The sequence below is a fragment of the Amblyomma mixtum genome, chromosome 2 (genome assembly GCF_055824585.1).
Source record: "Amblyomma mixtum isolate Tamu chromosome 2, ASM5582458v1, whole genome shotgun sequence".
Lineage (NCBI taxonomy): Eukaryota > Metazoa > Arthropoda > Arachnida > Ixodida > Ixodidae > Amblyomma > Amblyomma mixtum.
The window spans coordinates 20,162,985-20,189,831 of NC_143013.1; the positions used below are offsets into that span (position 1 = coordinate 20,162,985).

The 26,847-nt window shown below is 45.8% G+C and overlaps 4 protein-coding genes and 1 long non-coding RNA gene across 5 annotated transcripts in view; 3 read left to right on the forward strand and 2 right to left on the reverse strand.

The window, feature by feature from the left end:
• Positions 1-4,079: 4,079 nt before the first annotated feature.
• Positions 4,080-6,147, reverse strand: LOC149358604 (mitochondrial potassium channel-like). Its single transcript, XM_089570731.1, has 3 exons — positions 5,689-6,147; positions 5,367-5,513; positions 4,080-4,856 (listed from the first exon to the last, which is right to left on the reverse strand). Exons 1-3 carry the CDS (start codon positions 5,884-5,886, stop codon positions 4,101-4,103), a joined length of 1,101 nt encoding a protein of 366 aa, XP_089426857.1. The 5' UTR covers positions 5,887-6,147; the 3' UTR covers positions 4,080-4,100.
• A 149-nt stretch (positions 6,148-6,296) lies between these two features.
• Positions 6,297-9,010, forward strand: LOC149358605 (pre-rRNA 2'-O-ribose RNA methyltransferase FTSJ3). Its single transcript, XM_089570730.1, has one exon. The coding sequence runs from the start codon at positions 6,382-6,384 to the stop codon at positions 8,803-8,805; it is 2,424 nt and encodes an 807-aa protein (XP_089426856.1). The 5' UTR covers positions 6,297-6,381; the 3' UTR covers positions 8,806-9,010.
• A 6,435-nt stretch (positions 9,011-15,445) lies between these two features.
• Rexo5 (RNA exonuclease 5) lies at positions 15,446-19,991 on the reverse strand. The gene is made up of 2 exons (XM_089570732.1): positions 18,584-19,991; positions 15,446-16,618 (listed from the first exon to the last, which is right to left on the reverse strand). Exons 1-2 carry the CDS (start codon positions 19,759-19,761, stop codon positions 15,466-15,468), a joined length of 2,331 nt encoding a protein of 776 aa, XP_089426858.1. The 5' UTR covers positions 19,762-19,991; the 3' UTR covers positions 15,446-15,465.
• Positions 19,992-20,361: 370 nt separating this feature from the next.
• Positions 20,362-23,132, forward strand: LOC149358607 (tetratricopeptide repeat protein 27). The gene has a single exon (XM_089570733.1). It carries the CDS (start codon positions 20,484-20,486, stop codon positions 22,983-22,985), a length of 2,502 nt encoding a protein of 833 aa, XP_089426859.1. The 5' UTR covers positions 20,362-20,483; the 3' UTR covers positions 22,986-23,132.
• Positions 23,133-24,312: 1,180 nt separating this feature from the next.
• Positions 24,313-26,847, forward strand: part of LOC149358608 (uncharacterized) — a 134,400-nt gene continuing 131,865 nt past the window's right edge. The window contains exon 1 of the long non-coding RNA XR_016288702.1: positions 24,313-24,494. This is a non-coding gene — a long non-coding RNA (uncharacterized LOC149358608). The remainder of the gene's footprint in view (positions 24,495-26,847) is intronic.

Sequence of the window (26,847 nt, forward strand, 5' to 3'; positions counted from 1 at the left end):
CAGCACTTTGAACATACTTCTATTCAATTTGTCAAATTAAATATTGCAAGTTATTCGAAATGAATCGAATATGTTCACAAGTTTTCACATAATTGGTATGAAGTTCAAATAAGGAGTGCTATATATAGTTTTCTCTGACGACTGTTTCAATAACAAGGCACACTCCTACGCTGCACACCATGCTGCTGTGATCGTTCGGATTGACGGTCAACCACAGTGAGGCATTCCCTTTTTGTGGTGCTGTTCAGAATACTCATACATGGCCTGCACAATTGGGTGACACAGCAGGGCTCAGGCAGGTTCGGTTCAGTCCCTGCCTTGATGCCCAGATTCGGAAGCCATGACTCATACTTAGTTTGTTCATCTCATCTACCGAGATGTAGTGCTAGTTCATTTGCTGCCACCATCAGTAGCAAAATGTATTTTGTATAACATTATGGCCACAGTATTAACATATTGTGTGCACCCTAGTGGAGATCAGTGCTGTGTCTTTTCACAGCCACAGCTAAAACTCCACAAGTTACACCACAGTACCACGGTGCCGCTGCTACCAATTTGCTGTTTCTCACAATTAATTGTTTTGCATTCACACAAGTAACGAATATTTGTAAAAAGGTTTGACTGATATTCAATTTGGTTGCTAGCTGCACTATTTCTATTCAATGCAGTAGCAAAGCTGCACTATACGTAGACCGTTTACAGCGCGCAGTTCTTCCGTTTGAGACCAGATGGCGCCACGCGTGCGCTCGGAACACGGCACCATTACTGGCCTCGTAAGTCGCCGGCGTGTACGCCTCGAGTCAGCAGTGGAAATTTCGCGGGTGGTTGCGGAATGTGTTTTTTCTACGATGTGAAAAGGCAGAGGAAACACATGCTCGGTTGTGGATTGCAAGAATTGGGACAGAGAGTTAAAGGTGCGGGATGCGGTCGTTTGCGAGCTTCACGAAACCGAACTGCACAAGGAGGTAATGCCAATGTTCGCGCCCGTTCGCCATGCACCCTTTCCGAACGGGCGAATGTAACAAACACGTTCGCCAGCGCTAGATAGCTAATAAAGAAAGGTTTCGATATTGGAAAATCTGCGAGGGTAAGTGCACAACACAGCCGCATGAAGAAGCTGTTCCGCCACCTAAACCATGACGGCGTGCTTTCAGTTGTTGTGCACTGTGCTGAGACCGCATTGATCGTAAGTTATGGTCCGTGACCATTAGTAAAACGAGCGCCCGAGGCCGAATTAGGAACGAAAAAAAAAAAAGACGACTTACGCTCCTTCATACGCCTGCTGTTTATTATGCACTGCACAGCCATGCGAGCCGACAACGCTTACCGTCAGTCCGTGTATTACACGCCGTCTTGGTGCTACTGTTGAATTTCGCTCCAAGTAGCGCGGTTTTCGTGGACCGTGTTCGGATTACAGCATTTGGTTTACGGCTGCGGTGCCGGGCGGTTGTCACTTGCTCGCGGTCCATGCGAGACAGTCACTAAAAGTGACTCCGCACGCTCAGAGTGAAGCTGATTAATTACAACCAAAGAGTTCCACGAGCATTTCCATGTCCGCATATCGAGCGTCGTGTACCAAAATTTTTTATATGAGGCTGACATTACTGTGCAATTCGTCCAGCATGAACGCGTGGCCATGCGCGCGTTATAACAATTATATCGCGGAATCCTTCGAAACGATTGCACGCCAGCTTGTGAAGGCTGCTTGATGCATGGTACTGCTACCATGATAGTCAACCTTTGTGTGTCTATTTATTTTTGTCGCTTTTATATGTTTAATCAACCAGTAGGAAATATTTCAGGTTTCCTAAGCACCGTTAACAGCTAGGTTGCAAACAAATGCATACGATGTGCATGTGAGCGTTTTAGAGCAGTGTCTGCATGCAGGTACAGAATAGGACAACAGCCTGTAAGGCCGCAAGAACATTAAACCTTGCCGTTTTATATAATAACAATAAAAAAACATTAAGCAGAGCCTTCAGCGCATCCAAAGACAAGCATTCAGGCGATCCGTCCGTTGGCTCGAAGAGGCGGAGAGCTCAGCGGCTCTCCGCGACATGAAATACGATCGCGTTTTCACGCCTGCAGTGTTCAAATCAAGGTTCTCACATATCCTTCCAAGCTTTGGCCAAACCATAGTTTCGTCTTCCCTCTCCTTTACAACCGTATCAGCCGGAACACTGCCTGTCGGAACCGAACCGTCAGACGCAGCAGCCTTCGCGACGAGGCGCGCGCCGAGCGGTCAGGAGGCGAGTAATGGCGGCGTGATCACGTGATCAAAGATGGCAGCCCCCATGATAAGCCGCTGTAAAGCGTCTATACGTATTGGATTTGGTTTTGAAAATGTACTGTTTGCACACCCCTAGAAGTTACTAATTCTTTGTACCATGACAGCTGCTAGAAATTACTGCTACAGTTCACAACAGTATGCAAATGAGTGCTGTAAAAGTACACAGCATTTATTCAAGAAAAATTCGAGGCAAATAGGCCCCCTTAAAATATAACCTTCGTTGCACTCCTGCTACCATTTGTTCATATAAATAATTATCTAATGTTTATTGTCGAGAGAGGTTTATCTGTAGATTAAACCTGTTTTAAATAATACACGTGCACAAAAATAGACTGCGTATTTGAAAACTAGCAGGTGCACATTTAGGCAACAAAGGGTAACAAGATTTAAAGGGGCTGCGAAACACTGCTTGGGGGGATACCGGCTATACTTCAGGTGGGTTCTTTATGTCACACAGATGCTGACCTAAAAAGAATTACAGGAATCGATGCACAGGAACGGGAGTTATTCAGTGAAGAAATTTCAAAATACAAGCAAACAAAACGCTGCCCTCAACTCGATTTTGGCGGGGCTTCCCACTCCTATTTCGCTCTCCCAATGACGGCACCTGGCGCAACCAATCAAAACAGCGAGCCAGAGCACGTCGCGGAAGTTTGTACTCCATGGTTGCCTGCTCTCTGTAACTCGTTCTTGCTGAGACTGGCAGCGTCGTTTCCATGCAAGAGCGCCCCTGGTGGTGTATTTTTATTTTACTTGCTTTGCACGGCTCTTATCTAAGACAAACAAGTTGTTTTTGTTGATCTAATATAAAACGCAGACAGGTGACAAAATGTGTCTCTATTTATTCACACAATTTGCAGTATATTTACTGTTTGTACGATCACCAAGCTCGCGCCAAGTGATGTCATATCCGCTGCTAAAAACCCGCCACTGTGTGGCGACACCATGAGAGCCATGAAGTTGTTTTTGGGAGGACATTAAAATATTAAAAAACGGAATATATGCGGTATTACCGACGCTAATAGCACCATTATAACTCACTGTATGCAATCAACAGGCAAAACAGTTAACTAAGATTGTGTTTCTGGGCCCCTTTAAGGAATGAAGCGCATTCTGCAATACATTCAGCTTCATTGATCAACATAACACCGGGCTAAAGCATTATATCTGTGCCACCTAGCAGACACAGAAACTGCGCGGTGGAAACTAGACTATCCACAGCCACTCACAAGCACTAAGGCAAATTAGACTAATGCTGCCACACAGTCTAGGTACACATTAACACGTTCGCTGCGTTGTGGATCACCGGTGGGTTACATTGTGTATCCATGTTGTGCGGCACGGACACTGAATGGTGCAATGACACCGTAGGAAAGATCAGGCTTATCGAATAGCCTGAAAAAAAAAAAAAAAACACACATGCCAGGTTGATATTGCAACCTATTGTCGGTTCCAATAAGTCTGCTTCGCTGTAGGCTCACTGGGGGGGGGGAGTCCTACCGCACCCAAGAAAATTTAAGGGTGGCCCACCGGTGGGTCATAACGCGCAAGCATTAGGGCTCTGAAAAACCACTGCCACAGTGAACGTGTTAAACTAGTTTCTTCACTGCTCTTCACAGGAACTATGGAGGTGAACATCTGCACAAAGCGGTCAATGCTACCATGCTTGAAAGCAGCTTTCCTGTTAATGAAATCAACATATTGCGAACTCATTACTTCAAAGCAAAACTGGTCCGCTGAATACAATGGCAGCGTGAAGTAGTCACTTAACAATGTATATGCAATAGGCTTACAAAGGTAGTCTTGTTTATCAAGAGCCCTTGAAGAAAGCAGCCAACAATGGGACAGTCACTGCAAGCGCACCGTATACTAGTGCCACCATGGCAAGCGAGTTTATCTTCATCTTCCACTCCAACTGTCTCTGCGAGTCTGCCACTATATCTTTCACATCTTCACCAATATACACTGCAGCGCGCTTGTAGTCTCCTTCAGCTTCTTCCAAAGCCCTCTCAGCAGCTAGTAGGGCCTTTATCTCTTTTGTCTCCCTCTCCAGAAGCTGTCGCTGCTCTTTCACCAATAGTACCACTTCCCGCATCTGAAGTTCAAGTTCTGAATCAGGCGCAGCCTTGTCTTCGGCTTTTGTCATAGCCATGGGTAGCACAGCTGCAGTGGCCACGCGGTTCGTAGCAGCGACTACTGGAGCAGCACCAAGCAGTTGTCTGATATCACCCACAAATTCTACAATCTGGTCTCTGTGTCGTTTGAATTCGTCCGAGAGGCTGTAGACCAAGCGCTGCACTTCGGGCTGACTGGATGATCGTTCCACGAGGTCCCTGAGTTGGTTCAGCCGTATCCGGTTGTTGACAGTAGCACCAATGATGCCAATGACGGCACCACAAATGGAGCCAATGATGGACCAGTACTTTGTGCGCTCTCCTTGGGCACGCTCTTTCTCGTGACTCTCGCGAAGTGCCAGGGAAAGAGACGCAAAGTAGTCTCTCTCTGCCTTTTCCAAACTCTTGAACTGCTCGAGCAAGGAGCGCTCTTCTTTGATGACAGCATGTTCCTGTGAAGAAGGGTTGAAGTGAACAACTAAGGGGGCAACTACTAAAAATGTGGCATGCAGTTTTTTATAAAGTGAACATACAATGAGCTTTCCGTCATATGTTTTGGCACAGGTATTGTATATGAGGTTGTCCCGAAGCTGTACATTGGCTTTTTTGACCACCTGAGGTGCTTTAACGTGCACTGGCACTGCAGAATACGTAGGCACATCTTGGACTCGGGCTTATTTCTCAAGCTAATTGTATACAATGCTAAGATCTCGTACCCCATGCTTGCCATTGCAGATAATATACCTGCTTGATCAAAAGCCTGCACAACGAAATACTGTCACATTAAATGAAGCTTGGGATATATGGTGGTGCAGTGAATCTCATAGCAACTGGCCTGTGACATGCAGTAAGTTTTGGAGCGCCATGTCTTCAATGTAAAGCTGCAGTGGGGGTTTCTTCGAGCCTTCGTAGCTGCAGATCTACATACGACTGCACATTCATCAAATAAACAGCACACGTACCTGGGTTATCAGGCTAAGGTAGCGATCTTCACCCCGGTGAGTTTTGTCCAGCTCTGCGTGAATTTCCTTCAGCTGGCTTTGAAGCTGCAAAATTCGTTGTTGCTTCTCCCTCCGCTGTTCTTGAGTCGTCACAAACTTCTGTTCAGCCTAGCAAAACAAAAACACACAAGCTTGCATAATGCCATTCAGTAAGCTGAAATTGAGTCATTCAAAACCACACACAGACAACATCCTCAGTCAAACAAAACCACACGCGAGCAATACATTTCGATGCGGATAGAATAGTTTATACCACGCTATTATGCACATACTGCCGGCTTACCTCCAACACCTTGGTTTGCGCTGCCTTCACTTCGGTAAGCCCGACAACGTCTTCGTACACGCGGAATATGTTGAACACTTTCGCAGCTAATGGATGAGTGTGTTGACACCTCTCAGGCAGTAATAGTGGAGCGTACTGCGGTGAACGCAGAGGGCTGCACAGTCTTTGCGAAAGGGAAAGAAATTTCATGGGCGACATCGCTCGAGTTGTGGAACGTGGAAGTACAGAGAGATAAATAATCAGCGGCTGTTTCTCACAAACTACGGTGAGTAATGACACCTAATGGCCATCACAGACTAAATTTCTGTACACTGACAGAGCAACGAACGGCTGGTTTTAAATCAACATTACATTCACATAATTTCAATCGGCCATGAGGTGCACGTCTACTTCTCCTCACAGCACCTTTTACGATCTTTTACGGCCGACACACCCTGCTTTATCGTATTCTAAAAACGCGCGTAAAAAAAATCAGGGTGATATAAGTTATTTTAATTTGCCGAATTTACATTTAAAAAGCTGAGTAAGTAGTGCACATTTTTTTACTGTCAAAAGTTTGAAAAGCTTGACGGCTTCGCGACGTAGTATGACGTAGCCAACACTAGCCTGAAACGAAGTCAAGGCTGGTCAAAGCAGTGCGCCAGCGTCGCATACATTCGCGCACGTGGGAAGTCGCGCTTTGTGTGTACGAAAATGGGGAAGAAAACGAAGACAGGAAAGCAGCGCAGGGACAAGTTTTACCATTTGGCCAAGGAAACAGGATTTCGGTCCAGAGCTGCGTTCAAGCTCATCCAGTTGAACCGCAAGTTCGAGTTCCTGCAGCGGTCTCGCGTACTGATCGATCTCTGCGCAGCGCCCGGAGGATGGCTTCAAGTTGCTCAAAAGTACATGCCAGTGTCCAGCGTCATTATTGGCGTCGATCTTGTGCCCATCAAGCCCATTCCCAACGTCATTGCGATCCAGGATGACATCACCTCTGGCAGCTGCCGGACAAAACTCAAGAAGGAACTGAAGACATGGAAGGCTGACATAGTACTCAACGACGGTGCACCGAATGTTGGCAAGAGTTGGGTTCACGACGCTTACGGTCAAAATGTGCTCACGCTCCATGCCGTCAGGCTGGCTACCGAGTTCCTCAACAAGGGAGGTTGGTTCATCACGAAAGTGTTTCGTTCCAAGGACTATCAAGCCTTGATGTGGGTGCTGAAGAAGCTCTTCAAGAAGATCTCTGCTACCAAGCCGCAGGCATCGCGTCACGAGTCCGCAGAAATATTCGTCGTCTGTCAGTCATACATCGCGCCCGACAAGATCGACCCTAGGTTCCTGGATCCGGCCCACCTTTTCAGTGACGTCGACACTGGTGAGGTAAACAAGCTGAATCCGGCGCATCCCGAGAAGCAGAAACCAAAGGCCGAGGGTTACCCCGAAAACGATTACACCCTGTACCATACGGTGCCGGTAATGGAATTCCTCAAGTGCGAGAACCATCTAGAAGTGCTGGGCCAGTGCAGCGAGATAGTGATCGACGATAAAGAGGTGCTGGCGCATCCACTCACGACGCAGGAAATCAAAGAGTGTTGCAAGGACATAAAGGTTCTAGGACGCGGGGACATAAAAAACCTGTTGACGTGGAGGAAGAAGTTGAAGGCATGGCTTGAAGAAAAGAGCAAGAAGGAAAGTGGGGAAACTGAAGAAGCAGGTCTGGAGGAAGTTGAAGAAGATGACCCAGATGATGAGGAGCTTCAGCTTCTGAAGCATGCGGAGGAAATGTCAGCTGAACGTGCCAAGGAGTTGAAGAAGAAAAAGAAAAAAGTAATGAAGCAGAGGAAGAAATTGAAAGATCGCATGAATTTGCAGATGGTCCTGAAGAATGACCAGGCCATTGTAGAAGAAGATCTGGAGCTGTTCAAGCTCAAGGCCATCAAGAATGAGAAACAGCTGTCAAGTGTTGGTGAAGTTGATGTTGCTGCACTTGACCCTGTGCAGCCTCTCGAAGATGATGATGAGGATCCTGACCATCGCAGGAAGCTTGTTTCCTACAAGAAGAATGCCATCAACGAAGATTGGTATGCTGAAGAAGAGAGGGGGAATGACGGCGAAGAAGGTGATGACTCTGATGACGACGAGCACGAAGAATTGGAGTTTGAGAGCGACGTTGAAGGAGATGCTGATGACGGAGAAAATGATGACGTAGAAGACAATGTGCCTGAGGATGATGAGAACCCTTTGATGGTTGATGTTGCATATGGCAGTCTTAAAAACAAGCGAAAGGAAATGGGAAAAATGTGGTTTGAAAAAGAGGTTTTTGCTGACATGGATGATGAAGAGGAACTGTTGGAGCTGGAGATGATGTCTGAGGGGAAAGAAAAAAACAAGGGGACACCTTCAAAGGTATCTGAAGAAAAGCAGAAAATAAGTAACTCAAGAGAAGCAGTGAAAAAGGTTAAATTTGCAGATGAAGTCCAGACAGATGCTACCACTAAAGGTGTGACAGTACCAAGTGGTGGGTCAAAGAAGATAAGGAGCACAACAAAAGCCAGTGATGAGCCCCCAAAAAAGAAACAGAAAAGAGTGAAGTTGGATCCAGAAGGATTAGCTATTGGCACTATGATGATTCAGTCACAGAAAGCAAAACGTGACATCATTGATGCTGGGTATAATAGGTATACGTTCAATGACGATGACCTTCCGAAGTGGTTTGTAGAGGAAGAAAAGAAGCACAGTAAAAAGTTGATGCCCGAAACTGCTGAAATGGTGGCAGAGTACAGGGCACAAATGAAGGCTGTTAATGCACGGCCTATCAAGAAGGTAGCAGAAGCAAAGGCTCGAAAGAAGTTGCGTGCTGCACGTAAGCTTGAGAAGGCCCGAAAGAGGGCTGAAACCATCACAGAGAAGCTAGACATGACTGATGCTGAAAAGGCACAGCAGATACGAGCCATCTACAAGAAGGTCTTAGGCAAGAAAGACGACAAGAAGGTGACGTATCTCGTGGCCAAAAAAGCTTCTGGACGCAAAGTGCGGCGACCTCCTGGGGTCAAGGGTCGGTTTAAGGTAGTTGATCCGCGCATGAAGAAGGACTTGCGAAAGAAAAAGGCTGCAATGAGTAAAAAGCGGTAGTGCTGCACTTAAGCGTTATAAAACAGATCGCTGCAGGCTGAGAGATATGCTCGAGTCTGTGAAGTGTACAAATGCATTAACGAACTGTGCTGGCTGACCTCAAGGTGTCAAATTTTTATGCCTACAGTGTGCTGTTTGACTTTTCACGGTTGTGCATAGTCATCATAAAAAGCACAGTTGTATAAAAATAAAAGACATTGGGCAATTGTCTTGTTACAGAATTTTGGCCCTTCTGCAAGCTTTTGCTGTTGGTGGTTTCCTTGAGCCTTCAGTAAAACAGTTTGCAACAGTTCTCTGTTTTTAGGAATCCCATGTCCACTTTATCATTGCTTGCGTTAGCTGTGGCGTAGCTCCTTAGTAGTGAATGAGTTGTAAACCATTAACAAACCACGAACATCCAGTGAGGGCATGATTTGAAACATATGTTAACAAATGAAAACCTACAGACATTCTTGCAAACTTCGTAAAATATTGAAACGGAAGCACATGGAATCTTATGCCTGTTCCAAGCTTATAAACTTTTCCACGAAGGGCTTCCTGGACATTCCCATATGGCTCGCTGCGCTGTTGTGTGTAGTCTAGAGAGATGTTTTAACGTGTCCCTTGCCCAATGGAAAGGTTTGTAGGACACCTTGCATTCTGGCATGGGTTGTGCAAAGTCACTTTTAGGACCAAGATCAGGTAACAGAAAAATTCACCTGGATAAACCCATTTCAGAAAGTTATACTGATACCAAGGAGATTTGTTTTCACCAAGTTATGGTGCTATCATACTGGTCTTAAAAATGATACCCATGTAAAAATTATGAAGACCTAGGCCAAATAACTCATGTGTTCATTCTTTCAAAAGCTAAAAAAATTATGAACAAAGCATACATTTCGCACCAGCTTACTCATTGGAGAAAAAGCCCGTGTACTGTGCGATGTCAGTGCACGTCAAAGAACCCCAGGTGGTTGAAATTTCCGGAGCCCTTTACAATGGCGTACCTCATAGCCCGAGTCCCTATGGGATGTTAAACCCCTATAAACCCTCTTAGGCAACGATGCTGATCAATAATAGTGTATTATTTCTGTGGTGTCTGATACAACACGCCATATACTAATGAAGCTGAAGCAAAAAAGTGGCGAGTGCTTAAACATATGCACAAAGATTCCACAGAGGATTATCGGAAGTTATTTATATACAGCAAAGCTTGACAGTGAAGAACCTCGTGCTTCCCTTTGCCCATATCTGCCCAGTAAGGCCTTTTTGTCATCTTGCACTGCAACCTTGCTCTCCTTCATTGCACTTATATCATAGCTGATAACACTGGGTGCCTAAGAGTATGGTTTTGTTCGTCATGACTTTCACAGGTTTATTTCTTGCATTAATATTAAATCCTGCAGCTATCAAAGGAAAAGTATGCAATTATTTAGCAGGCATGTGCTGTAAAATGACTCATATCTGCTTCGCAAATTAACAGGACTGCAGCACGAAAGGCCTGTTATCAAATGTTTTGTCCTGAGTGAAGTGGTCACTTCTGTGGAACACACACACCAGTAAAGAGGCAAAGCACACGTGCGGGCATTGTTGCAGCAAGTCCATATTAAGTGCAAGAACTGCATCGAAGCACTGGACAATGCAGTGCCTTCGTCTGTGTCATGCTGCTTACATAGCAGACTTTCCCTAACTTTGCCAACTTGAGGGCAGTTCTCATAGCATCTCCATCACTTTTGCGGGTGCCTAAATTTTGATGATTTTCTATTTTCTGCCATTCCCTACAACGAAGTGTCCTGAATACCGTTCCTTTGCATTCAATGCCCATAACAAACCTCTTCTCCCATAGTTTGGTAAAGCATTTTGACCGACCTGACAAATGTTCTTTGGGAGCTGCCCAAAATCTGCCCCTGGTAACAATCTCAATTTGTAGGTCTTTCATGTACCAATTCAAAATAAACTTCCATATCAGTGAGGCAAAATGCCATGGAATGAGTTCACCCATGAAAGAAAAAGCAATTAGTGAGGAACATCAATCACGTTGGTCGTACAAATTTCGACCCAAATCTACAGGCTGCTTCATACTGAGCACATTTATTACTTTCAGGAATGAAATGGAATGAAATGAATGAATGAATGAAGGCTTTATTGCAAGGGAGGGTGGCTCTCGGCCGCTGTTGGGGAATAAGGAGGGATGGCGGCTATATGTGCAGAGGCAACTTCTAGTAGGTGGTTTTCATGGTCTTCACTGCTGCGTGCCTTAAGTTAGTTTTCCCTTTTTACACTACTTGAAGCAGGCTGCTCTCACTACCATATGCCGAAATGGCATGTTGTGCTACAGCGCTTGATCGTATTTTGTCTGCCATGGCCATGCCAAGTGGTATGTGCTGAATTTTGTATCTATACTCCGTGAGAAAGACGGACAAGTCCATATTAGATATTGCAGATCTGCTCTAGTGTTCTTGCCAGTGGGCGCATCTTTTGTGCAATGGTGTTTTGTGTCTGGCAAGAGATCACTTGGGAATTATGTAAGGGGTATACGCTGCGTTTGCAATGACTTTGTTTAAAAAGATCCCTTGTGGATGAGTTAGCTCTCCCTTAGTGTCAAGCACTGGCGCTGGTGTTCCTTCCGGTAAACGATGCCTGCTGTCTACTTTTATTCTGGTGAGAACGTAGTGCATCAGTGTTCTTCCAGGGAAGCCTTCGGTGAACAGCTTTCGGTAGAGGTTTTGATCAACCAGGTTCGGCAGGAAGTTAAGGTTGTATTTCTACTACTATAGAGTCTAACACCTTATAGGAAAGCACAGTGAATCTTGAAGTTCAAAGGCCTTTTGAGGCAGGAAAGGCATTTATACCTGTTTTTATTTATCAGCCAAAATGCGCATTATGTAACTTCACAGTGACACATCTGCATGGTTCTTGAAAGTTCAATCCATCAGCAAACTTTCAAGAACAACGCAGAAGTGTCACAGTGAAGTTATATAATGAGCATTGGCTCAAGTGTCTTTCCCGCCTCAAAGGCCTTTTGAGCCTGAAGATTTGTTCTGCTTCCCTGTACGGTATTAGACTCTATAGCAAAAGAAATACAAGTGTTGTTATTGAGCAGTCAAGCTGCACATATGCTTAAGCGCTGCCTCTCACATACCGAAACAAATCTCTGCCAGCAGAGTTTCTTTCTTCCGTTCATCCCTGGAAGGACAGGCATGACCTTACACCATGAGCCTACATTTCACATCCTCCCTGTGGTGTGAAAGGTGTACATTTTGTACTCAAAGGGAGCTGGTTATGGGAGCGGTGCATGTATTACAAAATACTAAAACGCTGCTATTACAATGGCATAGCGAGAGAGCACATCACATGACAGAGTGGCGTGAAAATGATGTATGTACAGGCGCGGACAAAAGTAAACGGAGCGCGCAACTGTCTTTGAATATTTTTCACGCGTCACCTAATTGAAATTTCCAGCAGTGGCGCGCGCATGCTGGTAGCGGAGGTTGGTGGGCTTTCTTGTAGACAGACAACACGTCTTCATTTCCAATGGAGAAAGCGTGATTGCACTTTGAACGCAATAGTATGCTCCGTTTACTTATGGCCGCGCCTGTACACATGTAGAGATGGTGCATCAGCGGCGGTGCCATAAAGCTGTGACAGAAGAACAAACAAAATAAAAGAATGACTGACCCACAGACAGCAAGAAAGATAAACAGAAGCTGAAGCACTAGCTTGTTCAAGTGGGAAAACTAATGGCCAGTGAAAATGTTTAACTCTTTCCATACTGTACACTGGTGACTCATAAATACTGTGTGCTACTTCAATGCTACCAATGAACTTTCTGGCTTCTTACGCTCTCAGTTACGTAGTCCAAGAAGTCAACTTTCAGTTTTGAAGCAATTTGCAACTCTGGCATGAAGTCGTGAATTTTGGCGCAGGAATTTTGGAGGGTGGTGTGCAACTTTTCTTAGTGCACATAGAAAACTCTCCTATACCTGGAACATCTTGCAAACCACCTCGGTTTTATTGTTTTTTTGGCTGTCACAATTTTTTTTAATGCTAGTAGCAGCAGTGAGCATCAGGATAATTCAAGATACTAGTCTGGTTTTAGTTTTGACGATAAATACCTCAAGAAACATGCCCAAAACATCAACTTCTGTCCACTGGGGAACATTGTTCTCTAAATGCTACCACTGTACTAGTTCTTTGTGCCACCTAAGTAGTGTAGCCATTATTTGCCATCTGTCTACATTATGTGGGCAAAATTTGGTACCGCTATCTCTAGACGTACAGCTGTTCTGCCAAAAAAACGAACTGTACCCCCCCCCCCCCTTCCCCCCTCCCCCTGCCCGCATGTCGCTGTACAGTAAAGCCAATAGCACCTGTGCGGTGAAGCAGACAAGTTAAGAGATGTAACATTATTGGGCTCTTATTTTTCAACAGCGGCAATAAGATTACAGTCCACACAAATAAGTATCTCTGGATGCTAATCCTGAGCAAACAACCTCGAAATAAATCTGAGTACTCGCAAAAAAGGCCACAAGTGCGCAGGCGCAATGTACAATGCCGTTATGTCCAATGCCAGATTATTTTCTGATCTTTTTCTTTTGAGGTGAATGTCTACAAGGCATTCTATGGCTCTTCTGTGCTTGTTCGATGTCTGCACGAGTCTTTCAACATTAAGGAGCTGTTTCACGCAGTTACATGTGTGCCTTGGTTAGTGGAAGTTCTCTTTTGTAGCTGAAAACATTATCAGGGTACATCTCATTTTTGTGCATAACCTTTATTTACTTTAATTTAGACATTTCTGTGCACATGACACATATTAGCTAATTTTTTGTTACATAATATTCGCATTTCTTTCCAAGTTTCTCTGTCACCTTCATTAGATTCTTATATTTTGCAATTTTTCTATGGATAACAATTCCGCATGTACTCTTTTACTGTCTATCATTCAGAAGAACATTAAAGCTGCCGGATGTGCTTGTACTTTCTGATCAAAAGATTTAGAGAAAAAACACTTCCAAGATAGCTGCTTTTTATGAGGCAGCAAATATTTATTTTGTAGCTCAAAGCATTAGCAAGTCAGGGCATTGAAAGATTTTGCAATAAAACAGCAATATTACTGGATATTCAGAATTTCTGTAATATTTTTGTTTCCATGCTACTCCCTAACGTCATAAATATATACCATAATTTTCACCGAAGTTTGTATCCAATTAAATTTCATATTACTGGCTAATATTTCTACCTGAAACGCATACCATCAAAGAATACAGTTGTTTATTTCATTCTGATGTGCTGCATGCTAATGCAACTAACATAAATTATTTAATCAAAAATAATAAACTGAACTTGCAAAAAATGCTCATTTTTCTCATGTTGAGGAAAGAGTTAAACCCCTGGGACACAATAGGTGCCATTATAGACTCTGCTAAAAGGAAGAGACAGGTAGGCTGGGAAGAAATGTGAGAGTGCTTTTTGTTCAAATTTATACTGCTCTTCAAGGTATAAAAAACTCTGGCTTTAGCATTGTGAAAGGATCATCATAATTGCTTGATATATGAGACATGTCTATTTTTATAGTGATTGCATTACTGTGAACCCCGGTGCACTCAACTTTGCAGAATTGGAAATGGGTAGCATATGGCTTGGTTCTGTAAAAATTTTAGCACCTTGTGATGTTACTTGCCAGATTCATCTAAAAGATATGAAATTATACTGACATCTGCAGCATAAGTAGGAGAACAGGTTCCATCTGTCAGGAAGCAGATGAACCTCTAACCCCTACCACACTCTGCTTGTAGTGTTTGTTTCTTTGCTCTTCTGACAGATAGAATAACAATACCTGCATGGAGAAATTTGTTCACAGTTAAAGGTGCACTGAAGAGGAATCTGAACTCGTCTTTTTGCCACGGGAACTCAATCTACACGTTCCGAGCATTCTTTGAAACCTCGATTTATTGCCCTGTGTGGCCGATTTCCCTAATTAAATCGAATTAACGCCCGGCTCCCGCCTTTTTTTTTAATTCTCCCTCGTACGGTGGGCGGAGTCGACCAACGCGGGGAGTGCCTTTCACCCAGTCCCGTGGCGGCTTGCCGCTCTGCCATCGGCGGAGTAACACGTAGTAGTCCGTAGAAGCAAATAGTCCACGCGTATTTTTATTTCTGCGGGCTTATTTTGCGGTTATATTATCTGCAAATGAAACTATTTATTCGCGGAAACCTAAAAAACAAAATGAAGCGAAAGCAAAGCCTCCACGGAGCTGGCTGAAAGGCACTCCCCGCGTTGGTCGACTCCGCCCATCGTACGAGGGAGAATTAAAAAAAAAAAGGCGGGAGCCGGGTGTTAATTCGATTTAATTGGGAAATCGGCCACACAGGGCAATAAGTCGCAGTTTCTAAGAATGCTAGGAACGTGTAGATCGAGTTCCCGCGGCAAAAAGACGAGTTCAGATTCCTCTTCAGTGCACCTTTAAGCGTTATTGCAAGAGACTAGGCATTTTGCATACATGGACAGACTAAAAAAAATAATGACACCAGATGATGTACTGAGCAAGACACACCTCGAAATGCCACCTCCATTCAAAACCTGAATACAGATGTGCAGGCAGTTTAGAGAGGAGAAGCGTTCGTACCCGCCTTTACGAAAGGTGTCCCAGCAAGTATGAAATACTGATAACCTTGAAGCTTTTATTCGCCATCTATGTTACACATCTCTTTTGCACGTCTCTTTTCAAATTTCTTGACCTTCACAAAGCACACTCCATGCTGAGCTACCTGCGTGTCTTCATCCACTGACCCTTCCAGCAGGACAACAAACAAAGATGACTTCTTGCAGTCATAATAAATTTTGCTGAGAAGTTTGTCGATTTCTGCAGCATTTTCCTCAGTGAGCTGTCCATTGCTGTCCTCTGACTCAAGTCCAGCCATGACAACCAGGTTTGTCTGCATCAGAGACCTTACATGCTTCACAGCCTCAGCATTTCCGCTCACTTCCGTGTGTGGTGTGGCTTTCAGCACAAACTTTGGGAATCTGCCAAGCATTTCCTTATTGCCGACCAGGTGAGAAGATGTTTTGTATTCCTTCTTGCTGAGGTAATAGAACAGGTTGCTTACAGCACCCCGGAACTCTGCTTTGAGCTGTCCACGACATTTGGAGAACACTGATTTCAGCTTAGCTGTGTTTTTCTTGCCTGACGGCTCTTGTTGCTGTTTGGTTAGTGCGTTACTAGCCTGGAAATCACCTAGTTCTTTCTCATCGTAAACGTAAACTTCTATCGGTTTTGTAAGGTCATGTTCTTCATACGCCTTTGCCATGAGTTCCTCTTGCATTCCCCGAAGAACTGCATCTCCAAAGAATAGGCCCTGTTTCAGCCTATGCTTGACAAGGCGAAGACTTGCAGTGGCATCCTCTGCCGAGCAGTGGCCATCATGACCCGTCTGAATTTCTTCGCCAAGGAAAGTGCTTGTGAGCACTTTAAGCTTGGTCTTGATGCGCCGGTTTCCTGATATGTTGAAAATGACACTGGAGTCGATCACATACGGATGTATCATGTTCAAGGCATGGAGATCGCAGTTGAGAGATTGCCCCACGAGAATTGCATCGGCTGGCAGAAGGTCAGATATTGCTCTCTGGACATCCTCTATGCGCGTCCACACGGGGTCCAGCATCTCTTTTGTGATTCCACTGAACTGTGTGAGGTAATTGATTATGCGATTCCGAGGTTTGACCAATTCATCAAGCAGCACTTTTTCATCTTCGTCAACCATTGTAACCCGAGTGAGTTCATTCAACCTGGCTGTTGTGAGGCACATCTCACAGTCGATTGCATACATGCGGGACCTGCAAGGAGACAAAGGTATCGCAGTTACTGACTGCCATGGTTAAGCATGCATGCAATTTGGCTGTTGTATTCATCCTCATCATGCAAGCCAGTAAGTCCAGTGCCAAAAACTCCTACCAGTCTTATCAGCCCCATGCTGTGCCAACAATGAGCGCTTTATCTCAACTAACTTCTGAACCTCATACCCATATCTGATCCTCTGCTACTTTCGATGACAATGCATATCAGCCCATCCTTACTCTCCAGTTTTCTTCCTCATGTTCTAAATCTGACATACTTACTGCTTTGTCATCCATTTACTCTCCCATCACTTACGAATGCTTACGAATGGTGGCAGACCACTTTGGAGCAGGCCTCAGCAGCGCTGTATTCGTGTAGACTTTCTCTGCTAATTTAACTAGTGAATAAAATGCTCGCTGAACTTTCAAAACACCATCCTGAACTAACTTTTAAATTACTGCAATAACTGTTTGAAAAATAGTCACAACATTGCTCAAATATCTGAGGAAGTATTTGTTGTCTTCCTTGGTCCTGATTGGATGAGATAGCTATACCTTTCACAGTGCTGGAAACAACTTATGAGATGAAGTATAACTACCCTGCCCCCTCCTTAAAATACAAAGTCTGTGATTATTTTGGCCACACTGGCTTTTGCTACTTCTAAGCTATGCATAGCTTTCTTTACTAAAGTGGAAAGCATGTTTTCAAGTAAAAACCTGAACTTCCTCACATTTTACATTACTGCTTCTCAGTATCTTTTAATCAAGTCAGGGCAAATTTTATGAACTGTGTCCTTTTGGTCATTATACTCTATACTGTTACTATCGTCTTTACATTCTGCACCATGCCACAATCAGCACACATGAATTCCATTTAGTTTTTAGTCTACACGTTCTGGCTCTCCTATGTGCATTAACTGTTTTTGTGCTTACCAAGACAACATCCATAATTCTGAGACTGTTCCTGCAAATTCTACAAAACAGTTCACAGTGCGATTCCTAGAGTGCGATTCCATTTCTTCTAATTGCCAAGAAACTAACCAGTGGTCTAATTTCTTCCTTGCTTTCATGCTTAATACTTTCACTGATAATTTGACTAACTACTCAACTGCCCCATCACCATTACATGATGCTCGTGCATGCTTGTGCACTATCTTCAGTTTGCATCTTTTTAAAACTTATTACATTAACTCTTCCCATTTCATCAATGTCGAAATTTGCTGATGCTCTTTGCTAAGTGCAGAACCCTTCTCCGTAGCGCCCCGTGCCAGGTAGACCAGAGTAAGAGGAGACGTGCAAGTTTTTTCACAGCACGCATGCTCCCACCAATGAGCATAACGACAGTGCTCCCACTAGTGTAAATCCTATTTCTCTTGCAATATAGATTAATTTCATGGCAAGACACAGACACCAAAGGCTCCTATATGTTATACTGCTATGATCAAGCATTGGTTTAGCTACTTTCAAGAAAAACAATGCAAAATGTACTCTACAACTCAATAATTTTCAATGTCACCAGGTGACTGCGCGTTATTTTTCAATGCAAAAGCCAACAAACTTGGCAAAACATGGACAAGGAAAAGCACACTAATAACGTAGGGTGGTGATAGCTGCATTTCATTGCAGTTTCACGAGCAATCCATTTTAGAAATATGTATGTGTTTATGTGCTTATGGACGAAGTGCAACAAGTTGACGAGCCATGAGCGACATGTTTGGCTCCACATGTCAAAATCAGGGAAATGTACAGTAGCGGGGAATATGCTTGCATGGCTCAGTATGAGGCTGCCAGTTCCTCAACACAAGGCATTTTATGCTTTTTCATCTTTTAAGAAGTGAGAAGGGTTATACTTTTCCTTTCAGAAAAGCCGTTAAAAGTTTCCTAATAATTTCAGCCCTTTCACTAAAGGCTTGGACAGCTCAATAACATCTGGTGTGAATACACCAATCAGCACACCACACTTACCCATCGTGGACTGGCAGATAACAGTCCTTTGTGTACACATAGTGCTGTGTGTTGTTTGCTCTGACCAGCGGATAGCCTTCCATTAGCATTTGCACTGGACTTAGCAGAAACATAGTACGTGGCACAACATCAACACAACCGGTGGCGTCACGCTGGTTCGTCAATGCATCTGGTGCAGCAGGAGGTTTGAGAAGCTCACTGCTACAAGGCACCAGTGCCTTCGTATCTTTGACTTGCTTATCATGCGTCTTGGGTTCCACTGCTTCCGGTTTACGCTGAACTGGAGGCTCGGAAGCAGCGACATCGCCGCTCTTGAGGGCGTTTGGTCCGGACGGTGCTGCTGACCCTTCGGCATCGCCGCCGGTGTCAACGTCGGCGGGCCGGGCAACGGGCACGAATGCTCCGTAGCACCTGAACACCGCGCCCTTCGCTTCGGCGGCTTGCAGAGAGCCGAATACACACCGCAGTTTTTGACCACTCCTGAAGCTGATCGGCACCTGCGTCAGCTCAGACTCGGTCGTGGCACCGTACTGGGCAGACGGAACAACGCGCACGCCGCCGTCGGGGAAGATGGTGCGGAGCTCGGGAAAGCGTTCAGCATTTTCAGCGAGGCTGTCTGCCGACAGGCCTTTCACTACGACTATGACGATGTGGCTGGTCCTGGCATGTCGAAGATATCGACACCAACGTGTCAATATCGGGGTCTCTTGGCCCAACAGTGACACAAGCAGCAAAGCCTGGATGTCCTGCATGTACACGGCGGTCTTGTCTTCAACTCCGTCGGCATTGGTGCCGCCAGTTCCACGGTCGGTATCTGGCCACGACCAAGCAGCTTTGTAGCCGTCGTCGGTCATGTAGAACTTCGGCATTTCCTTCCAAGCATCGGTGAAAGGCCGTCTCCTGGCTCGCAGCGTCGCCAATTCCTCGCCGATCGTCTTGGCCGCCTCTGATGCGACGGGCGCCGTCTTGGAAACGTGCAGGTCTTCGTGCGCGCTGTTGTCCTCTGAACATGGTCGGTTTCTTTTCGCTGCAGTGGACGGGTCCGAGTTGGCGGGCACCGTCTTATCTTCACATAAATGCAAGAACGCTTCAATCTTCCTTTTCTTAGACTCCATACGCTTCATTTTCTTAGCACTGAGACCGATCTTCTTTTCGATTCCGCCGCTGACACTCGCCATAGTCACGTTGCACCACTCGAAATGCTCAGAAGCACGTGGATGACATTTGTTGTTTCGCGCATGAAGTTAAATCAAACAAGCTTACGGTTCGTGACAGAGTTGCACGTAGATGCATGAATGAATGCCAGCATCAGAACAACGCGGCACGCCAAAAGCTATACTTTGCAACGTGTTTCGCGCACTTGCTGAGGCCGAACTTCCACGCTGCTTTCAGGTGGTTCCTGCAAGTTGTCAGCACCGCAAGGCATATGCAGACGGTGCGCAAATGCCGCGGTTTCGTAATATAATTAGTTGAAATGTTTAAGCACTAATAGCAAAGCCTATTCCTATATATAAAACATTAAGTAAATAAATTATTGTTATTACACTAAAATTTTATTTTTGCTTCAGGTTTCAGTTAAAAATTCAGGTTCATTCAGGTTTCAGTTAAAAATGAAGTTTTCATTCCTTTAAACATAAAATATTTAGAAGGTTGACATAGTTCATTTTAACAAAAGTAAGTTATTAAAGATGTCAAAGTCGAAACAAAAATCTAGTGAGATTTGTGGCATTTTTGACCACGAAAGTCGATATCCAGGCTGATTCCGGATCCATGCCGATCCATGTGACGTACGCCATAGCCATGTGCTCCATGCGTGGTTAACGCAAACGCTCAAACCCTGCGTAGTTAAGCTGTTCTTGACCACATTTCTCTGAAAACTACGTCGCAAGCCAAATACGTTATGGAACTCTTCAAGAAAATCGAGCATGCTGTTGTCCTTGGCCGAGACTTCGCCGACGAGCTCCAAGATGTGCGCGATGCCTCTGCAGAGGAGGATGACTTCAATTTCTTGAGATTTCTCGGGGATTGCATTATGCGAGGTGACTATATAAGCGTGTTTGCAAACGATCGGACAAAGCGTTTGGTAAGTGTATCGTCCTATGCTAGTTGTTTCAGCGACATAAGTGAGAAATGCAAGAAATACGCCGAAGGCGGTGGCCTGAGCCGTCATCTGACAGTGCTTCTAATCGGCGTGTCTGCCCTCAAGCTGTTCATACAGTGCAACTGGACAGGGCCAGCTGTAAACGTTGCCAACGAGGTTTTTCCTAACGCAGAGTCTGAGGAATGTCAACGCGCGTGCCTCAAAGCTCTCGAAGTAAGCGGGGAGCCTTCGTACCACTTGATCGAACAACCCGCATTCCTTATTATCGCCAAGGCAGTGCTTGTACGGTGCAGGGAAGCTTTGCAAAGCTGCTGGACAGTCGACTGGTGGTCATGGAGGTGCACGCACGTTCATCAACTGATCATGCTGGATCGATCTCATGAACTGTACAACGAGATCTGCCAGCGAATCGCCGACGTCGAAAGCAAGTTGCCGTCAAATGGCGATGGATACGAACAGAGAAAGCTCACGATGGTGTTCTGTACAGAAGCAGCTCTATCTTACGTGCACTACTTTGAAGTGAAGAATAGCCGTTCTTACCTGGAGAAGGCGAAAAGCGTATCAAACCTCGAGTTTCGACTGACAGGCGCACTTGGCAAGAGAACATACCACCAAGAAAATGAGCTTCCGCAGTTGCTACTTGACGTGCATCATAAAGATGGTGGCGACGGCGTGAGTAGTCCGCCGCTAACAGAGTCAAACCATTTCCCTAGAAATGTGCCGCTCAAAGACGATACTGTCATGAATGAGATAAAGTTTAGTGGAGAAGCGCCCACTGAAGTTTCCTTGACACCCGAGGAGAGCTGCTTGCTTCTGGCGGTGTGCGTTTTGAGCAAAAGCATTAGTGCACCAGATGCTCTCAGGGATGAGGAAATCATGGCATACATAGAGCGAACGCTGTCAGTGCCAACTGCTTGGTCAGTCCAGTTCAGTGCGCTGTTTCAGCGGTGCCGACTAGAATGCAAAAGTACCCGACGAGTTGAGCGATCGATGACTCAGTTGCAGTGTCTTGTTGATGCTGTTAAATCCTCTGAGCCCAGTGTTGCTGTTAGGCAAGTGCTCTTCTTTAGTGTCGCTTTGCCATCAATCTGGGAAGTTGAGAAACAGCTGGGGAACCTGTTCTTTGCACTGGGTGCAACGAAGAGTGCGCTGGATGTCTTTATCAAGTATGAACTCTGGGAGGATGTTGTGAACTGCTACAACAAGATTGGGCGTCGTGACAGAGCGGAAAAGATTGTGAGGAAGCTACTTGAGGATGAAGAAACAGCTCACCTTTACTGCTTGCTAGGAGATGCAACACAGGACCCTGAGCACTACACGAAGGCTTGGGAGCTGTCTGGTCACAGTAGTGCAAGGGCGCAGCGCTCACTTGGCTTGTTCTATTATAACAAGAAGGAATTCCAGGAAGCCATCCCATACTTGGAGAAGTCAGCTGAGTTGAATGGAATTCAGTTGAATGTCTGGTTTGCCTTGGGTTACTCAGCCATGCAGGTTGAGAACTATGCTCTTTCCGTGAAGGCTTACAAGCGTGCTGTGACATTGGATCCGGAAAGCCTGGAAGCGTGGAACAACATGGCTAGTGCTTATATTCACATGGGGGACAAACCAAAGGCTTGGAGGGTCCTTCAAGAAGCGTTGAAATGCAGCTATGACAACTGGAGGGTCTGGGAAAACTACCTGCTGGTGTGCATGGATGTTGGAGCTTTTGATGAATGCATTAATTCTTGGCACAGACTAATAGACATCAAAGGCAAGCACTCTGACGGCAAGATAGCAAAGCTGTTGGTGAGGGTGGTAGCAGAGGGAATTTCTGACATCCATGGCCAGCCAGGTACTCATTTAAAGCCTAAACTGCTGGAACTGTTTGGCAGAGTGACATCTGGTGTCACTAATGACGCTGACATCTGGTACTCGTATGGCTCCCTCTACCACCTTTCAAGTGAAGACCCAAGCACAACAGTTGAAGACATTGAGCGAATGCTGCAGTTCTTCCAAAAATCATTTCGCTGTCATAATCAAAAGCAAAGCTGGGAAAAAGATGCGACGACATGTAGGGAACACCTCATACGTTCCAGCGATCTCTTGGACATCTACATGTCTGCAACAAAAAGTGTAAGTGATCCACTTCGCAAGCGTCAACTGCTGTCATCAGCCAGAATCACAGTGAATGGAACGCTCTCAATTGTTCAGAACTACAAAGTGAACTACACACCTAAAATGCTTGATGAATTGACCCCAGCCATCGAAAATCTTGTAGCTAAACTGGAAGAAGTCACTTCACTTGTCAATTCCATGGTCTAATACTTTGTTACCTATGGTGTTGTATAATATACTTCATTTCTTGTGACTGTTGTGCGAAATATCCTTTTCTGGCCTTCCTTTGGCCACTTTTTTGTTCCTTTGAGATTGAATATCTTGTGTAATACAGCTTACCATTTGTTGATTGTTTTCTTGTTTTTGAGTCGTTTCAGTAACAAATTCTGCACATTGTTTTATAACCCCTTGCCCCATCTATTTTAGCACAAACTTCAGATGTAAGACATTTTATACAGTGATTTGCAAACTCAAGCCAGTATGCTCATGATCTGTTGTGATGCTTCATACCTGGGAGTTGAAGTAGTACTTCAGTCCTCATTTATACCTGGTATTGCAAGGACAAAAGGCATCACTTGAGTGGGCTATCCATGAATATTTGAGCAGCCAGTGTCATGCATATTTTGTAACGAGTTCATACCCTCAAGTTTTATACCCGTGCCACTTATGCACAAAAAACGGCAGGAAGTTCTTAAGGCCTAAGTTTGTTAATGCCGTTATTTTCGGAGTGGGTGCTACACGTTCACATTTAATGTCATTATACGAACGTCACAATGACGGTAACATTTGCAAGGCAGTAAAAGATTTCACCTGAATATAAACAGTGCTAATGCACGCAATATCTCGGGAATGTTGATGAAATGTAATATAAAAATTTTTTTGCAGAAAAAATACTGCTGTTCTTGCTCGACAAGTCGAAAGAGTAGTCAAACTCCTGTGTCAGCACACAGTCTGAGGGTGTCTGTCAGAAGTGCTAGTAAAAATGAATGATGATCAAAGACGCTGTAGAGATGCCTCATCTGACTGAAAGTTATGAATTAATGATTTGCTACTGGTTAGGAAGTGGTTACTAATAAAGCTGCACTTTTCTGCACGTGGAATGGGGACGAGAGTGCGCATTACTTGGGCCATTCAGTTGTGGCGGACTCAGTAGGTCGAAAATGGCAGTAAGGCTAATGTCATTAAATTTATGCGTGTGTCACTTCATGAATGCCATTAGAACTTAAGTCAGTGAGCACTTAATGACATTAAATTCTCCCGGATGGCACGGCCATTATTACAAAAATACTACTATGTGCCTAATAATTCACAGTGGCGTCGCAGTGTTCTGCACCGCAAACCTCGTAGTTCATTCCATGTCAGAAATCTCTTCCAATGACATCCGACTCTCAAGCTCGTCCTCGTGCTTTTGTCGAATGCTCCAGCAGATGCACCTTGCGCTCGGTTCGATAGCGCCGCGAAAGGTGGCGCCACAAGTACTGGGCCCGCGTCTGCCGCTTTGCTGTGACGCATGCGGCGGCCCCGCAGCGGCAACAAATGGCAGGGGAGGAACGGAGGGACCGCAAGGTCACATGACTAGTCGCAAGAGATCATTCAGCGGTGTGCAGAAGCTTTTTTGGGAGAGGGGCGACGTTTTGTGTGCACTGGTTGAATCTATTTATAGTGTGATCAATACTGGAAAATTTGGGAATACATCGGGACGGCAAGCAAAAGCGAGTAAGTGTGGACACTTTTCTCACCTACCTGGCCGGCTAAGCATCATGCGACGCGCTTCCACGCTAAACCAACGTCGTCCGCGCTTCGCCATGCTATCTCGCGGCGCGCCGCCCGCGCCCGTGTCTTCGCCGGCTCCCGCGAGCGCTCGGCCGAAGTGAGCGGGCGCGCTAGCTGTTGCTTTTCGCCTTCCTGTGCCGGCATCTTGGCCTTCGCCCGTTGCCGCGTTTCATTTGCATGGACCGGCTGGCACGCGTCTCGTCTGCAAGTCACGCCTAGCTGTTACGGCGGCCAGTGAGCGCGGCTCGCCTACCGCTGGTTCTGAAGCGCGCGCGGCTGCAGCCACCAAGATATAACCTGATATCCAGCGCTGCGGCTAGGCGAATCCTTCGGTGGACGTGGTTATCACTGCTTCCAGTGATGGTTGGTTAGTTGAAAATGTTTTCTGGTTACACGGGCAAACTGCGCTATCCGCGGAGAAATACGTATTCTGCGCACCTATAAATAAAAAGAAGAGGTGCTGCCCTTAATTACGTCCAGTGGAGACGCGAGCCTGTGCATTTTATTCATCTCTCGTCGCATGGATGTGACGCGTCCTGAGACCGCTTTTCAAGCGCCCGGTTTTACCTTGTATTTTTTTTATTTCTTACTGAATTAAAAAAAATGGAGCAGTTATAGCGTACGCCGAGAATGTCTAGCGGTTGCTTCCAGGCTACGTTGCATCGCGCGGAATCATTTTCTGCGGCAAAGCCGCAGCGTCGAGGCGACTTGGATGCAGACTCGCACACAGGCAGGACTCGCGGTTCGCATACCGTCACGTGGCAGACGGCGTTCCGGCGGCGCTGGGGAAGAAGGCACGCCTCCGAAGAGCGGGCTCCATGCCTCGACGGCTATGGCGTCAGGCTGCGTTAGGTCAGGTTCGATCGCGCCGCATGCTGTTCTCGGTGCCGCGCGCTGCACTCGCTGGGCTTGGCGCCTGTGACTGCTGGTCCACTGCAGTGCGATGTAGCCAGTGATCCTGCAGTTAGTGGATAATCGGGGCGACAGCAGAAATTATTAGCGCGTTCGAAAGTGGTGCACGCGTTATGTGGCCCTCTTTCTGGCGCCCAAAGTGGGGTTCTTGAAACTTTGGATGGAAAGGCTGCTTGGGGCGGCGACAACTGTGCACACGACCCTGTGCTTCGAAGCAGCCATACAATGGCTTCGAATCGCGCATTGCCCTAGGCACCACGCGTCGCAGCGTTTTAATTATATGCACAACAATACTTCGCATTTAGTGCTACAGTGCGGCTGCTTTGAACTCATTAAGCATTTCAACTTCTAGGCATTAAATTCCTGCAGAGTTTCCTTCTTTGGTCTCATTCAGATTGCGGAGAGTCGCACTTAAGCGGATCCCGTGCGCCCCGTCGAGCGGGCGAGGTGGCAGGAACTGGTAGTACGCGATTTCTCTTCGCCAACCGGGGTTGCTGCGTGCGGCGCCGCAGGCGCCCGTAGCGCCATATCACTTCTCTTTTCGCATACAAAGACCCCATTTTCATTCCCCGACGAAACAAACATCTGTGCCCCGTTCGTCGCGCGCCGGCGCTTCTCGAAGGAGTTGTCCTTTTGTTTTCTCTGTGCTCGAAGCGACGTTCTGAGACCGACCGTCCTTCGCGTTCACGGGTAGACTCCCACCTCGGAGCGGGAAACAGGCAGAGCTACAAGCTCTCTGTCGAAAACCTCCGTGTCTGTCTGTCTCTACGCCATCGTTGACGACGTTAGACACGATGCTGACGTTATTGCCCGCTGCGACGACTTTGAGGACAAAAAACCAAACAAACAAGGAAAAAATAGGAGCAAGGAACGGGTGTACGGAAGTGAATAAAGTGTTCTCGCAAAAGAAACTCGCTATCCACCGCTCCTATTGCAGCGGTGCTTGATTGAGTTATGTATCCAGCATACAGAAATAGACGCGAAAAAGAATGTTGCATATACCTTGACCTCCACCCGTCCGCGCCTGCCCCTTCTGTGCTTGCGTAGTGCATGCGTCGGTATACTAGTCTTGAGGAGAGCATTGCTTGTTGCTGGACAATCACTCATGCATTAGCATTTATCTCTGCCTGGAGTTGTCACTTAATGTTCTCTAAAATAGTCATTTTTCATTTACACGTTTAATATTTTGCTGTACATGCTTAGTTGCTCGATGCCGCAGTAGCCCTATGTGTGAGCGTCGCCGTAGTGAAGGGGTAAATATCGATCTCTACCCATAGTTCCGGCGGCCTCATGCTGATCCATGTTCCACGGGCTCGTATCCTGCCGCAGCGGCCGAATTTAAACAAAAACAGACGCACTTAAGTACTAAAATGTTCGGGCACGC

What these genes read in the sequence shown, in the direction of transcription:
- LOC149358604 (XM_089570731.1), bottom strand. Translation starts at nt 5,886, where the DNA reads ATGTCGCCCATGAAATTTCTTTCCCTTTCGCAAAGACTGTGCAGCCCT. An exon ending in CGCAAACCAAGGTGTTGGAG is followed by an intron (nt 5,514 to 5,688) that starts GTAAGCCGGCAG and finishes TTGTTTTGCTAG; the next exon opens with GCTGAACAGAAGTTTGTGAC. An exon ending in ACCTTAGCCTGATAACCCAG is followed by an intron (nt 4,857 to 5,366) that starts GTACGTGTGCTG and finishes CCTTCTTCACAG; the next exon opens with GAACATGCTGTCATCAAAGA.
- LOC149358607 (XM_089570733.1), top strand. Translation starts at nt 20,484, where the DNA reads ATGGAACTCTTCAAGAAAATCGAGCATGCTGTTGTCCTTGGCCGAGAC.
- Rexo5 (XM_089570732.1), bottom strand. Translation starts at nt 19,761, where the DNA reads ATGGCGAGTGTCAGCGGCGGAATCGAAAAGAAGATCGGTCTCAGTGCT. An exon ending in TATCTGCCAGTCCACGATGG is followed by an intron (nt 16,619 to 18,583) that starts GTAAGTGTGGTG and finishes GTCTCCTTGCAG; the next exon opens with GTCCCGCATGTATGCAATCG.
- LOC149358605 (XM_089570730.1), top strand. Translation starts at nt 6,382, where the DNA reads ATGGGGAAGAAAACGAAGACAGGAAAGCAGCGCAGGGACAAGTTTTAC.